The sequence below is a fragment of the Garra rufa genome, chromosome 5 (assembly GCF_049309525.1).
Source record: "Garra rufa chromosome 5, GarRuf1.0, whole genome shotgun sequence".
In the NCBI taxonomy this organism is placed as follows: domain Eukaryota; kingdom Metazoa; phylum Chordata; class Actinopteri; order Cypriniformes; family Cyprinidae; genus Garra; species Garra rufa.
In genome coordinates this window covers 25,363,615-25,378,415 of record NC_133365.1, presented here as the reverse complement: position 1 = coordinate 25,378,415, position 14,801 = coordinate 25,363,615, and the positions used below count along the sequence as shown (strand labels likewise).

The following is a 14,801-nucleotide window of genomic DNA, read 5'->3' as shown; positions in this document are numbered from 1 at the left end:
TTGTAAACCATAGTCAATTTTCACAATTGTTTTATTGTAATTTTTGTTTTGTATTACACCAAGACTACAACTGGAGGTGAGTGCAACACATTGAATGACAGGTACAACCAGAACAACCTGATCTAACCCCTTTACCCAGCCCAAAGATTTTTCGGTGGGTGTGTATAAGGAATAAAAAGACAGGTACTGTTCCCGAAAGTGCCCACTTTAGATCAGCCTTTACAGACTTCACAGAGGAACAGGTGAGTTATATTTGTAAATGCATTTCACTGCTTGTCTTTGTCTGTAGTTTGTCCTTGTTAATATTGTCATCAATTCTCTTCATAATGCTATATTCATAATATTGCACAATATTTGCAATGACTTCTTCATTTGCTCAGTTCATTACAGTGTCTTCAAAGCTCTCAAGATGTCTCTTTTCAAGAATTTATTCCAAGTAGTTAATGATGAAACGGTAAGTAAATACATTACCTTCATTAAGTTCATTCAAAAAGATGAACTTTAGGTGGGTCTCCTGTAGGTAGTGACTAACTCAAGCACACCTCAAAGAAACCTAGAATTATATATGTACTTACATGTTGCTATATATTTCATCTCAGGGTTTCAAACCCGCTCCTGCTGTTGAGTCGGGATACTTTGGAACAGTTAAGGCTGATCCTAATTTTAATGCCACGAATGATGCTGCAAAATTAAAGAAAGCCATTGAGACAAAAGGTAAAATGCAGTTTAACACATTTAACATTCTTTCATGTTCCTGGTGTTGAAACTTAAGTAAAGATTAAAAACGTAGTTTTGCAAATTAATTTTTTTGTGATGTTGTGAGGACACACCCCACCAACTGTCATAGAAGGAAGAGTGCCTTTATACTTTTACCCAATATATAGCTCTGTTGGGACTTGTATGAATATGCTTCCTGTATTGCTCTAGTAGTTTATCAGTGATACAAGGAATCAAGTGATCTCAATTGTCCATTAATAACAAGAACTAACAGCAGCTCATGTGAACACCAATGTGATTTTGCCCTATTTTCCTCTCATGAAGGTGTGGATGAAGCCACTATTGTGGATGTGATAGCAAAGAGAACCAATGCACAAAGGCAACAGATCAAAGAGTCTTACAAGCAGACTGCTGGAAAAGTAAGCATATTCTCATCCTTTAAAATCTTACCAAAATCAACAACTGAACACTTTTCAATTTAACAATCCTTTTTATGGACACTTAAACTTGACTATGGGACAATACAGATGATTGAGTCATATTGTGCCATCTGCCCATTTCGGGTCAGGCTTTCTTGGCCATTGAAATGGTTGTCTGAAATATTGCAATCGTGGGTTGATACACAGTCATTAGTTTTTACTGTACCAATCTTTTATTGACAACCATTGAAAGTCATTAAACAGCATGTACTAATAGTTTTGTATTAATTTATTGATTTTATTAATCTGCAGCCTCTGGCAGATGACTTGAAAAAGGCTCTAAAGTCAGATTTTGAGGAAGTGGTCCTGGCCTTGCTGATGACTCCTTCCCAGTATGATGCTTTTGAAATGAAAAGAGCCATGAAGGTACAACTTGTAACTGTTCTAATATTCATTTTATTCAAAGTCTTACTAAATACTAATACTTGAATCTACTTATTAATACTAAAATGCTATTGATAATCAGGGTGTTGGGACAAATGAGGCCGTCCTAAATGAAATTCTGGGGACCAGATCAAACAAGGAGATTGCAGCATTGAAAATTACTTTCAAAGAAGGTAACACAAAATATTTGCATACATATTGAACATGTCCTTCCTAAAAGCAGATGTAGTTGCTAACCACTTTCTGTTGTACAGTCTATGGAGAGATGCTTGAGGAAAATATAAAAAATGATGTTAAAGGAGATCTTGAGGCTACCCTGCTTGCCCTTTGCAAGGTACACAAATAGTTCAGGGACAATTCTGTTACAGAACAAGAAAATAATAAGTTTGCATTGCATAGATATTGACATATTATTTTATCAATACCTCATAATGCCAGGCTACCAGAAGTGAAGACCGTAACATTGATGAGGGACTGGCTAAGAGTGATGCAAAGGTAAAGATTCATTATTTACTCTATAGCTAGTAAAGTATGTAAGCTGATCATTATTGTAAAATAAATCTCTACCTTGACATACTTTGGTTTACCGATTTAGCATAGGGTATGTTGCCATGGACAATGGTCCATTATAAAGTTTTACAGTCATTAAAAAAATATCTAACCAGTCAAAGCTTGAACCAACATAATCAAGTTTTCCACAAAGCCATGTAATGCATTATAAACTGAAACAAACAATGTAGATACAGTCTCTGACTTTGTGTATGTTGCTTTTTCAGGCTCTTTTTGAAGCAGGAGAGAATCGAATTGGCACTGTTTGCTCTGTTCTCATTGACATCCTCACAAACAGGAGTGAAGCTCAGTTGTGCAAAAGTAAGTGGAAGAATCTAAATCCTCTTCAGAGATGGTTGGCAATTTTGGTGTAGTTTATGTCATGTTTTTAAGGCACTAAGAGTGTTGTTTAAATTCTACAGTTTTACAACTTTATGGCCAATTGAGCAAAGACGGTTTTGCAAAAGATCTTGAGGGTGAGCTGAGTGGAAGCTTAGAAGACTGCCTGATGACCCTGGGTAAATATATAAGACTTCATTTTAGTTTGCGTGTATCTTTGTGGGTGTGTGAAAGAGAAGCTAGTCATTTTAAATGCTTCAGTGGCCATTTGAATGAAGGCAGCTCTATAAAAACTAGTTCAAAAGACAGGCCTGTTTTTCCAGCTGTGCGTGTTAAGGGTGGTTTCATTCTCACACATGAAAACTTAGGTTAGGTACAAATATAGGTTAACTACATTTATATCAATAAAAAATACTAAATGTTTTTATATTTATAATTGGCATAAAAATAATAATAATATTTGTTTTCTAATTATTTTGTCTTTTTCATGTTTAGTGAAGTCTGCTTGGAACAAACCTGCCTACTTTGCAGAAAGGCTCCACCTAGCTATGAAGGTAAAGTTGCAGAGAAATTCATGAAATGTATTCTATTTGATCGATTTTGTAAGATAATTTCTGGGTTTCTTGTCTGGTCCAGTGATCAAAGAGGCTAGAGCCCTTTTGTAACAAATAGACAAACTAACAAAAATAGTTGGCAACAGAATTCAGTCATATAATCAATTAAACTGTAATATGGTCTTGCTTTATAGGGACTGGGAACCAACACTGACACACTGACTAGAATCATTGTGAGTCGTTCAGAAATTGACCTGCTGAAAATCATGCAAGAGTACAAGAGGATGTATGGCAAAACCCTTCAGGAAGACGTTCTGGTGAGTCTATGTAACTCATAATGGGCGATCTGAAAAGCTTTTGTATTTAGTTATACAATGTTTGATCATTCGTATTTAAAACCAGAATGAAAAGTGGCTTCTTTGTTTTTACAGAAGGAAACAGCTGGAGATTATGAGAAGATCATGCTGGCTATCTGTGGGGCTCCATAGACAACAATAAATATCTTTATTCAACTGGATCACTCTAAACACGTCTGTTCATTAAATGGGTGTATTCATGACCCGTGTAAACACCTAACCTCCTCAGGGTGTGGCTCTTCAGGAGTGTTTCATTAAAACTCTTTGTGAAACTCATTGCGTAATATTTTTTCATTGACCAGTAAACTAAGTGTTACAGGATACTTTAAAGTAACATCATTGAGAATAATTGTCTATCTTTATTTGTGCAAATAAGCTGTATTATTCTCAAAGTTTTGTGACATTTGATTGTACACTGTAACTGAAATCATGTTGTTGTCATAAAGAGCTATTTCTTCCTGTTCTGACCACATATGTGACCCTGGACCACAAAACCAGTCATAAGGTTAAATTTTACAAAACTGAGATGTATATAGAATATGAAAGCTCAGTAAATAAGCTTTCTATTGATGTATGGTTTGTTAGGATAGGACAATATTTGGCCGAGATACATCTATTTGAAAATCTGGAATCTGAGGGTGCAAAAAAATCAAAATCCTGAGAAAATCACCTTTAAAGTTGTCAAAATTAGGTTCTTAACAATGCATATTACTAATCAAAAATTACATTTTGATACCTTTACAGTAGGAATTTTACAAAAAATCTTCATGGAACATGATCTTTACTTAATTTCCTAATGATTTTTGGCATAAAAGAAAAATCAATAATTTTGACCCATGCAATGTATTTTTGGCTATTGCTACAAACATACCCCAGCGACTTAAGACTGGTTTTGTGGTCCAGGGTCACATATTTTGATGTAACCCAATGCACTGAGGTTTATTCTTGATATTGATTCATGTCTTGAGTTAATGTGAATAAAACCATTCAATTCAGAAATGCATTTTTAGATTACTTGAAGGTAATTATATTAATGCACAAAGTTTACATACAGTAGAAGACATAAATAATGTAATAAATCAATAACAAATAAGAACAAATTAATACAAATAAGTACACAGCTAGAAAATTATTTTTTAAAAGCACATTGATTATGATCTATCCAATGCTTTTTTTTATATGATAATGTCATGAATTGACGTTAGGCCTATTATCCAGTGTTCTTAGTGTTTCTTGTTTGCTGTACAAGCACACAGTGCACCTGTAGAAACTGATAGGACTGTAATTTGAGATGATGTGCCACAGGCAACAGATGCAACGGAGCCATCACAGTGGAGTAGCGCTCACACAGTCAAACTAGGTCCTTTAGGAAGTTTTTACAATCATTTGACAGTCCAGTCGGTTTTAGACAATGTCAAGTCGCCTTTTAATGAGAACCTTTCAATGAGGAGTGGCATCAGTGGACCAATATTTCTGCATGAAGCAGAGAGCATAACCATTTGAAGATGTCTCCTACAGCGCTTTTTCCATATGCATTTTTACTTGGGATTGGACTCCAATGTGTCCAGACAAAAATCTACTCAAACCGCTGGGCGGTTAAAATAACTGGGGGTCCTGATGCTGCTGATCTTATTGCAGAAAAATATGGATTTATCAACATGGGCCAGGTAAGTACACTGCAATAATGTTATGCCAGTTTTTTTTTAAATGCTTGTTTCCTGTGCCTTCATGTTTTCTGTATGAACCCAGAATTGCAACTGGCAACTTTTCATCATGATACAATTGTCACAGTTGGTAAAACCATATTACTTTGATAACCATATCCATATACCATGGAATTTTATTCAAGTCAAGTCAAGCTTGACTTAACTATCATTGAAAGAAGAAAGTGTTGTTTCACTAGGTTCAGTTACACTCTTAAAAATAAAGGTGCTTCACAATGCCATAGAAGAACCTCTTTTGTCTAAATGGTTCCATAAACTTTTTGTGAAACAGTTCTTTATGGCGAAAAAAGGTTCTTCAGATTCTAAAAAGGTAAGAAAGTGATGGTTCTTTAAAGAAACTTTGACTGAATGGTTCTTTGTGGAACCAAAGAAAAGGTTCTTCTATGGCATCACTGTGAAGAACCTTTTAAAACACCTTTATTTTTAAGAGTGTACTGCCAGGATAAAACTTCATAGACAAACGTCTATTCTTATGAACTCATACATACAACACAAACTATAGTCCTTGCTCCTAGAATTTGTTTTCTTTCAAATTAGTCTTTCTTTCTTACCGAGCCTATGTCTCTGGGTCACTGGCTCTTGTATAATAAATGTGTTTAACCATGCAAGACGAGCTCCTAACCTCGATGGCATCTTATACCCTACTTCAGTTAGTTAACCAACTGGCACACTTTCTTTTGTCCCCTAAAAGAGAAAATAAGTAAGGAAATTACTGTACAAATAAATACAGCAAATGTAAATTTAAGAGCCATTTAAGTTTTACATGTGATTTCCACTTAAAATGTAAAAACATGAACAAAACTGTGCATATGCATCTTTATAGGCAACTACTGTACACTTGACTGGTGTCCACAGTGTAAAATGGTGTAAAATGTTAAATTGTCAATATACACTCCCTTTTAAAAGTTTGCATTTATTTTTTAATTAATACTTTTATTTAGCAATTTTATTAGCAATGAAAATGTTTTTGTTACAAATAATTTTATTTTGAACTTCCTTTTTATCAAGAATCCCGAAAAAAAAAAATCAACATTGAGAATAAGAAATGTTTCTCAAGCAGCAAATCAGTATATTAGGTTGATTTCTGAGGGATCATGTGACAATTAAGACTTGGTCATCAACAGGAATAAATATATTGTAAATATATATGGTATTTTTGATCAAATAAATGCCTTGATAAGCATACAAGACTTATAAGAAGTCTTATAGAAGATATATATAAGAATACATTTCTAAAGATGCTGTCAGTAGAGCTTTAAATATGTTACTTTTAGGCCAGTTTGAATGCCAGTGGTTTGTTGTGCAATGCATCATGGAATGTATTTGACCCATGATCACTATTTGGGTTACCCTTCTCTGTGTGATTAGTCCGTTTATTTCGTTTTGTCTAATTGCACACATGTTGTCTTTGGTAACATGTAAGATGCTGACTTCCTCTACTCAGTCAAATGAAATGTGTAACTGCCGTCCACAGCGGGGCTGTTTAGTTCCGGTTAAATCTGGTATGGCTTCGGCCAACATCATAATGTCAAGGCACAGGGTGTCAAAGAGTACTCAGCAGCCAAAGTTTAAGCTCAGCTGAATCGTGCAGTGGTAGCTCAGGTTGCCTCTGATGGTAAGTCTATCAGCGGTGTAAGATAACCCTTTTGTTGTTTCAAAGGCATACGTCAGGGATAAATACATAATTTATATCTCTGCCAGTCACACTTGAGCAGCGGCTGTACATATAAAACACAATCTTCTTCCCCTTGTGCCGCTGCAGATAGGTGGGCTAGTGGACCATTACCAGTTCCAGCACAGTGGAATCATTAAACGGTCCACAATTAAAAGCAGAGGAAACCACAGTCTCATCGCCACAGAGACCAAGGTACAAGGATCATATACCTTCAGTCACTGAGACACCACTGAATAGTTAATAGGTTAAACTACACCACCCTATAAACACCACACACACTTACAAAACAGATTAAGACAGAGGTACACCAAACCACACGGATGCTTCCTTAAACTTGCAAAAAAATTAGACAATGATAATTACTCTTAATGAATATTTCATTCAGCTCACTGTGGTTTGTGAAGCATGATATTCAGCACATCATAAATATGTTCTAATGCTAAAGGTGGAGTGGATCCAGCAACAGATGGTTCAGAAGAGAGTTAAAAGAACCGACACAGTGGACCAAACCCACGCCGCCAGCTTCAATGACCCTAAATGGGACAGCATGTGGTATATTGTTAGTATGCAACACATTACATTCAGAAATGATTAAATTGAATAGTGCTAAACTTAAGCAATACGTTCAATCAAATAAATCTTTTTTTTTTTTTTTTAATTAATATTAAACTAAATTAGTTGATCAGTTAAAATTAGTGATGATCTGGACAAATTGATAAAAACATACTAAAACGTGATATGTTTGCCTTCTCTTCCATAGCACTGTGATCACAACTGCTTGACAGACATGAACATTCAGGCCGCCTGGCGCAGGGGCTATACTGGGAAAGGGATTGTGGTTTCCATTCTGGATGATGGTATAGAAAGACAGCATCCAGATCTAAAACAGAACTATGTAAGTGCTTTGACATCTTGAGATTATCCAAGAATAAATGATAATATTTTTGATTATTAATATGCATTGCTAAGAACTTCATTGGGACAACTTTAAATGCGATTTTCTCAGTATTTTTTTTTTTTTTTTTTTTGCACCCTCAGATTCCAAATTTTCAAATAGTTATATCTCGGCCAAACATTGTCCTATCCTAACAAATAATACCAATGGAAATCTTGTTTATTCAGCTTTAAGATAATGTATAAATCTAATCCTCTTGAAAAAAATTGACACTCATGACTTGCTTTGTGGTCCAGGGTCACAAATAACAAAGTCCATGAAACAAACAATTAGAAATCTGCATAAAGAAAAAATTATTATGGAATAATAATAAAGTTGTGTACACCATTTTACTGGTGTTAATGGTAAATGTAAATTATTATTTAGTGGTCAGCCAGCATTTTTTTTTTCTTAAAGCCATTGACAAATATTCGATTATTTATTATTTATTAGAAGTATTAAATTATGTTATGTACTCAAAAACAAAAACAGTGTCCATTTATAAACCTAGTGGTTTAATTTCTAGTAATCAGCCAAGTATTGTTCCTTGTCAATGTCAATAATCTCAAATACTATCTGAAAAATCAACAAGGCCTGTCACTAATTTGGAAGATTTTTATTGTGAATGAGACATGCAAAATATGAAGGACTATTCATATGATGTCAATATGCTAACTCAATATGCAAGTTGTTCCACACTCTGTATGAATTTCTTTAGCTTTTAAACACAAAAGAAAATATTTTGAACAATGTTGGTAACCAATCATTTCATGGAAGCCATTGACTTCCAAAATGCATATTATGGAGGTTAATAGCTACCGTCAACATTTTTCAAAATATCTTCTTTTGTGTTCAGCAGAAGAAAGAAACAGATCTGGAGCAAGTGGATAGTGAGTAAATTATGACAAAATTTTATTTCTGTTCCTTTAACGTGGCTTTCTATCTTTATGAGGACGCACGAGCCAGCTATGATGTAAACGACAATGATCCCGATCCAACACCACGTTATGATGCAACCAATGAAAATAAGTCAGTCCATTTCCACTGTGATTAAGTCTCCACATATTTTGATTTTAAATACATTTTAAAATTCAGTGCTCCAGACTAATATGAGGTTTTCCATTTCTTTGTGGTTTACTATAAAGACATGGGACAAGATGTGCTGGTGTGGTGGCTGCCTCTGCAAACAATTCCCTCTGCATTGTTGGAATTGCCTACAATGCAAAAATTGGTGGTGAGTTATCAGAAGTGTTTGTTAATGTTTGTATACATATGTGTCTATGGCTATATTTGGTACACCATACATTGTATGCATAATTATTAGGCATCCAACCACATTTTACCAAATCCAAACCACATCAGTCTTAAAAATCTACTATTAATTTTGTATTTAATCATTTATACGTGTACATGATCATTAGGCACATTTTCTTTTACTGATAAAATGAGTCAAAAAAGAAATTTAACTTTAGTCAAAAATTATTAAATGCCCATGAGAAGGATGCAATACTAATGCAGTTCTAGAATTTGCGAAGTTAAGGCATGAGACAGTGAAATGCTTGTTTGATCTGAATTTCCAGAAGAAAAAAAAAAAACAGGTGGAGAAGAAAACTGCAAAAGAATTAAGAATTAAGGTAAAGAATTCTGTGTGAAACCATCAGGAACCATTAATTCTACAGTGCCACCACTTTCAAGAACTGCAACCTATCCAAAAGTATATAATGCTGTATCCAAAAGTGCAATGTGTCAGGTTCTCAAAGACTTTGCTTATACCACTCTTTTTTTTTTAAATTCTCTTCTATAATCTGGCAGTAAGCTTTAGGAGTTGATTTTAGGAGTTGGAGTCCATCTCTGCAAGACAGACTTTTCAGGATAGGAGACTGACTAAAAACAAAGTCCCAAAACCTACCAGATTATTGCCAGATTACTGAAGAAAAAATTCTTGGAATGCGATGCTGGTCCTTCAAGAGTCACTCTTAACTAATCTGTCTAAAGCCTATAAAAACAGTCTTCATGTATTTCACAACACTTTAGCATGTAAGTGAGGGTAATTTTTTAGGATTTTTTACCCAAACAAAGTCTCTGAGAACCTGACACATTGCACTTCTGGAGACTCCCGGTAGATTGCAGTTCTGGAAAATGGTGGTGCTAGAGTCTAAATGGTTCCTGATGGTTCCACACCAAATTTTTCACCTAAATTCTTTATTCTTTTGCAGTTAACATGCATATTTTCTTCTCCACCGTTTTTTTATGACCATGCAGATCCAATGAGCATTTTGCTGTCCAATGGTCATGCCCTAACTTTGCAAATTCTAGCATTGCATTAGTATTGCATTCTTCTCATTGTGATTTAATATTTTTTTTAACTTTCAGTCTAAATATCAATGTGCCTAATAATCATGCACACAGTGTATACTGCCTGCTATTATGCTTTATCAAACAATAAACAGTTAGTCCAAGTAGTAAGTAATAATATTGATATGAAGCTGTGTTTCCCAATTTCTCCTCCTTGCACATGCAGGTGTGCGTATGCTGGACGGCGATATGACTGACATGGTGGAAGCCCAATCCCTGAGTCTGAAACAGCAGTATATTGACATCTACAGCTCCAGTTGGGGTCCAGATGATGATGGCAGGACAGTAGATGGCCCCGGCCCTCTTGCCAGGCTTGCTCTGGAGAGTGGCATACGCAAAGTTAGTGTGTTTTGTGTCTATGTACATTATAGGGCAGTTTCAGTTAAGATGCTAGACTCTCTACACTGTGGAAAGTCACAAAATATTATTACTTTGTTATTGCAATTAAAGCTAAACTATGTAACATTTTGCCACTGGAGTTTTAGTTATTTCGGTTATTTATAGAAACATTGTTTTGGTAATTGCATGAGTTGTGTGTATGTGGATGAATCTGTTTTCTTTTTCTATTTTTTTTTCCTTTGCTCATAAAATTCTCCAGGTAAAACTACAGTTCCCTTTCAGGTAACTCGCGCTGCGTCGAAACGCTTTGGGAACGCCTTCAGCGTGACCACGTCCAATGGAATTGAGAGACGTCACGTACGTGATGACGTCACCGACCAGGAAGCTTAAAGGTCCCATATTGTCAAAATCGAAATTTCCTGGCTTTTTTCATAATAACTGAGGTCTCGGGGCTATGTAACTACCATATGAGTTTCAAAACAGTCAATCCACAGTAAACTGCACACAGCCTGCTTAAAGTAGCTGTTCATTTTCACGAGCCACTGTGACTTCCGCAAAGATGTGACGTCCAATCTACTCAGTCACCGCCTTCAGTCACCACCCCGAACACCAATCACGTCCCACCCTCCTTTTGTCAAACCCAGACAATATCGTGTCCATAACATTGCTAAGCAACAACAACACGAAAACAAGTCGAGAAAACCCTGTTCAGTCGATAGATGTCGAAACTACATCATTGCACAGGCTTCAGAACAACGTGAATATAAGAGACCAGTGGCACGTCAACTTCAGCCTCTTTCACACAGCGATTCCGGTAAATACACGGATAATGTGCTATGATTTGTTCCGGAGTTGTTTGATTTGGTTCATTCACAGTTGTTTTCCGGAATCTGTGCGTGCTTTACACACAACCCATAAAGACATGTGACGTTTGGATGTGAGATGTAATGCGACGCGTACGTTTCACTAAACTGAAACTAACCTGAACAAACTGTGCTTCAGTGCTGATAGTGAGGAGCTGGCTCTGCCCGATCGCCGCTTCGTTCCACTTTGCACGTATGTTTTCGTTGTGAAGAGTCACATGATAACGTGCATCATCACTACAACATTGCCTTTATGGTTCTGGCTTTTGTTCACACAGCGCTCGTTCCCGTAATTTTCCAGAATCAGCGCGCATTGTGAAAGGGGCTTTACTAAAGCAATAGTTATGTAGCTTACTGCATTCGGTGTTTGAAAAAGAAAAAACATTAATGATCATTCTGAAATATCCTGTTGAGTATCAGCAGGCTAGGCTCTCTCTATGGCTTTGGGTTCGGCTACAACGATACATGACCGTAGTTACCTGTGATTGGCCTGGCTGTGCGTCACTCAGAAAACAACAGGCCAATCAGAAGAGAGGCTCATGAATATTAATTAGATGGGCCAAAATCGACCTGTTTTTGACAGAGCTCCTAAAAAAGGAGCTGTAAAAATATATTGAGATGGATTTTGGCACTTATACCGCAAATATATTCTTAAGGACATCAACAACTAAAATAAACTAAAATAAATAAAATAAATGTGTACAATATGGGACCTTTAAAAGCACGTACGGCGAGAGCAGCGCTAGCTTTCTGCCATTCAGCAAGCGCTCTATGTTGTTGTCACTCTCCTTTTCTCGTGCCAGTTTGCAAATTTTATTTAGAGAGTGATTGTCTGTCTGTGTGATCATGTCTTGCAAAAAGGGTGATAATAAGCAGCAACATCACAGGCCGTGTGTTCCTCCTTGCCCGCTTTTTCATTACGGGTGAGGATACACATGGTCTGTGGGTTGTTTGTTTGGGAGTGGCACATGCCGCATCAGCTCTCGAGGGGGCTGGTTGCGTGCACTGTGAACGCATGCCTCTGCGCGTGCTCCTTTTCGAGTCCCTATCTTCAGCCTTACCTGTTAGATCCATCGCCCACTCTCTGGGATCGGAAGCCCGCTCTGCGGTTTCTTCCCCCCGGGGAGAGGGCGTGGCGCTCCTCTTATCTTCCTCCGAGGAGGTTGATATAGAGGGCATCAGTGAGGAATCACCCCCTCACTCTCCCCAGTACAAGGAGCTTTTAGAGGTGGTAACTCGTGCCGTAGCCACATTAAATCTAGAGTGGCCGGCCGAGAAACAGGCCGAACAGCAGCGGAGCAAGCTGGATGAACGCTTTCTGCGGTCTCAGCCACCACCTCTGCGCAGGAGCCTTCCGTTTTTCCCGGACCTCCACACCGAGGTGTCGAGGTCTTAGGGGAAACCGTATTCCTCGCGGCTCTACAGCCCCTCCGCTGCACATTATTCTAATGTGGTGGGGCTGTCAGAGCATGCGTATACGGCGATGCACCGGGTCGAGCAGACGCTTGCGAGTTATCTGTCCCCCGAAGCGGCGTCGTCGTTGAAGGCTCCAGAGCCCTCCAGAGCTCTTAAAACCACCTCAGCTCTGGTGGGTAAAGGGTATGCGGCGGCAGGTCAGGCTGGTGCGTGTCTGCACACCATGGCGGTGTTACAGGCGTACCAAGCCGACCTGCTAAAAGAGTTGGATGAAGGAGAGGGGGCTCGGCCTGATGATATTGCTGTGCTCCGGAGGACCGCTGATCTGATCTGTCTGGTTGCGTGCACTGTGAACGCATGCCTCTGCGCGTGCTCCGCTCCCGGAAGGCTCTCTTCGAGGAGGGAGCCTCCGGAGGACTGCTGATCTGTCTCTCCACGCCACCAAAGAGACCGCCCGCGCTATCGGCAGGTCAATGGCAGCAATGGTGGCTGCGGAGAGGCACCTGTGGTTGACCTTGTCCAGCATTAAAGAGAAGGACAAGGTCTTCCTCATGGACGCCCCGCTTGTGTCTTCGGGCCTGTTCGGCGACGCAGTCGATTCTGACGTCGACAGGCACCAGGAGGCATGTCGTCAAGCGGCGGCGTTCCAGCGGTTCCTTCCCCGCCGTACTCCAACTCAAGGGGCTGCTGGATCTCAGCAGACCCAGCCGCATACCAGCTCCTCGTACCAGGATGCTCAAAACCCAGAGCAAGGGTCGTCTTGCAGGCTAAGAAGGGCTCGGCCAAACGGCCCTGACTACTATGGAGGGCCGTTGGGGACAGTCCCCTCCGGGAAAGAGCGGTTAACACCTCATTATACGGTGCCCGTCTCTCCTCGGTGTCCCCAGGGGTTTGTTCTGCCAACCCTGCCACCTACGGTGCTTCAGGGCGCAGCAGACTCCAGCGAGCGCATTTCTCGGCTACCGCCCGTTATCGTTGCGGTACCGGGAAGCTTGCGACCTCTAAAGAGGTCTCTTCTACAGCTGACTGGGCGTTTTCCTGCCGGTCCGCCGCTTCAGGACCCCATGTCAGCTGTATCTCAAACACCAGAGGTCAGCCTCGAGAGGCTGATTCCCTTAGTAGATTTTCTGGCAGCGTGGAAACTTCTGCCGAATGTCTCTCAATGGGTCCTGCATACTGTAGAAAGAGGATACCGCATTCAGTTTGGTGCTCCTCCTCCCTGCTTCAGCGGAGTGTTTCCCACTATCGTGGGCCCTCAGCAGGCTCTGGTTATGGTACAAGAGGTAAACACTCTTCTGGGGAAGGAGGCCATCGAGGTGGTCCCTCGTCACGAGCAAGAGTCCGGGTTCTACAGCCTGTACTTCATAGTTCCAAAGAAGGATGGGGGCCTCAGGCCCATTCTGGACCTGCGCGTTCTAAACCGCTCAGTCATGCGTCTCAAATTCAGGATGCTGACTGTCAAGCAGGTTGTCTCACAAATTCAGTCCGAGGACTGGTTTGTGACAATAGACCTGAAAGATGCATACTTTCATGTCTCCATCCTTCCTCAACACAGGAAGTTCCTGAGGTTTGCTTTCAGGGGCGAAGCATACCAATATCGGGTTCTTCCTTTCGGCCTTGCACTCTCACCCCGCACTTTCACGAAGTGTGTGGATGCAGCTCTGGCTCCGTTGCGACTCCAGGGCATCCGCATACTCAATTACATCGACGACTGGCTGATTTTGGCCCAGTCCGAGCAGATGGCGGTTCATCATCGAGATGTTGTTCTGGCACACATGAAAGAGCTGGGGTTAAGACTAAACGCCAAGAAAAGTGTGCTTTCTCCATCTCAGAGAACCACTTATCTCCGTGTAATTTGGGATTCCTCCACGATGCGGGCACACCTGTCTCCCGCTCGTGTAGAGTCGATTCTCAAAGAAGTCGCGAGAGTGAGAGAAGGCCGGTTACTCACTGTGAAGCAATTCCAGAAACTGCTGGGTCTGATGGCAGCTGCGTCCAACGTGATTCCTTTTGGCCTGCTGTACATGAGACCCCTACAGTGGTGGCTCAAAACCAAGGGGTTCTCCCCGAGGGGAAACCCGTTTCGCATGATCAAGGTCAAGCGACGATGCTTTCGT

The 14,801-nt window shown here is 39.6% G+C and overlaps 2 protein-coding genes across 2 annotated transcripts in view; both read left to right on the top strand.

Moving 5' to 3' along the window:
* Positions 1-188: 188 nt before the first annotated feature.
* On the top strand, positions 189-3,654 carry LOC141334537 (annexin A1-like). Its single transcript, XM_073839645.1, has 13 exons — positions 189-242; positions 381-454; positions 600-714; positions 1,042-1,136; positions 1,449-1,562; positions 1,663-1,753; positions 1,835-1,914; positions 2,019-2,075; positions 2,357-2,450; positions 2,552-2,647; positions 2,964-3,022; positions 3,217-3,339; positions 3,454-3,654. Exons 2-13 carry the CDS (start codon positions 410-412, stop codon positions 3,508-3,510), a joined length of 1,026 nt encoding a protein of 341 aa, XP_073695746.1. The 5' UTR covers positions 189-242; positions 381-409; the 3' UTR covers positions 3,511-3,654.
* Positions 3,655-4,883: 1,229 nt separating this feature from the next.
* The window catches only part of pcsk5a (proprotein convertase subtilisin/kexin type 5a), a 42,615-nt gene continuing 32,697 nt past the window's right edge, over positions 4,884-14,801 (top strand). The window contains exons 1-7 of the mRNA XM_073840022.1: positions 4,884-5,045; positions 6,865-6,969; positions 7,223-7,336; positions 7,538-7,672; positions 8,664-8,740; positions 8,857-8,945; positions 10,233-10,405. Of these exons, the coding sequence (XP_073696123.1) occupies positions 4,884-5,045; positions 6,865-6,969; positions 7,223-7,336; positions 7,538-7,672; positions 8,664-8,740; positions 8,857-8,945; positions 10,233-10,405 (855 nt within the window). The remainder of the gene's footprint in view (positions 5,046-6,864; positions 6,970-7,222; positions 7,337-7,537; positions 7,673-8,663; positions 8,741-8,856; positions 8,946-10,232; positions 10,406-14,801) is intronic.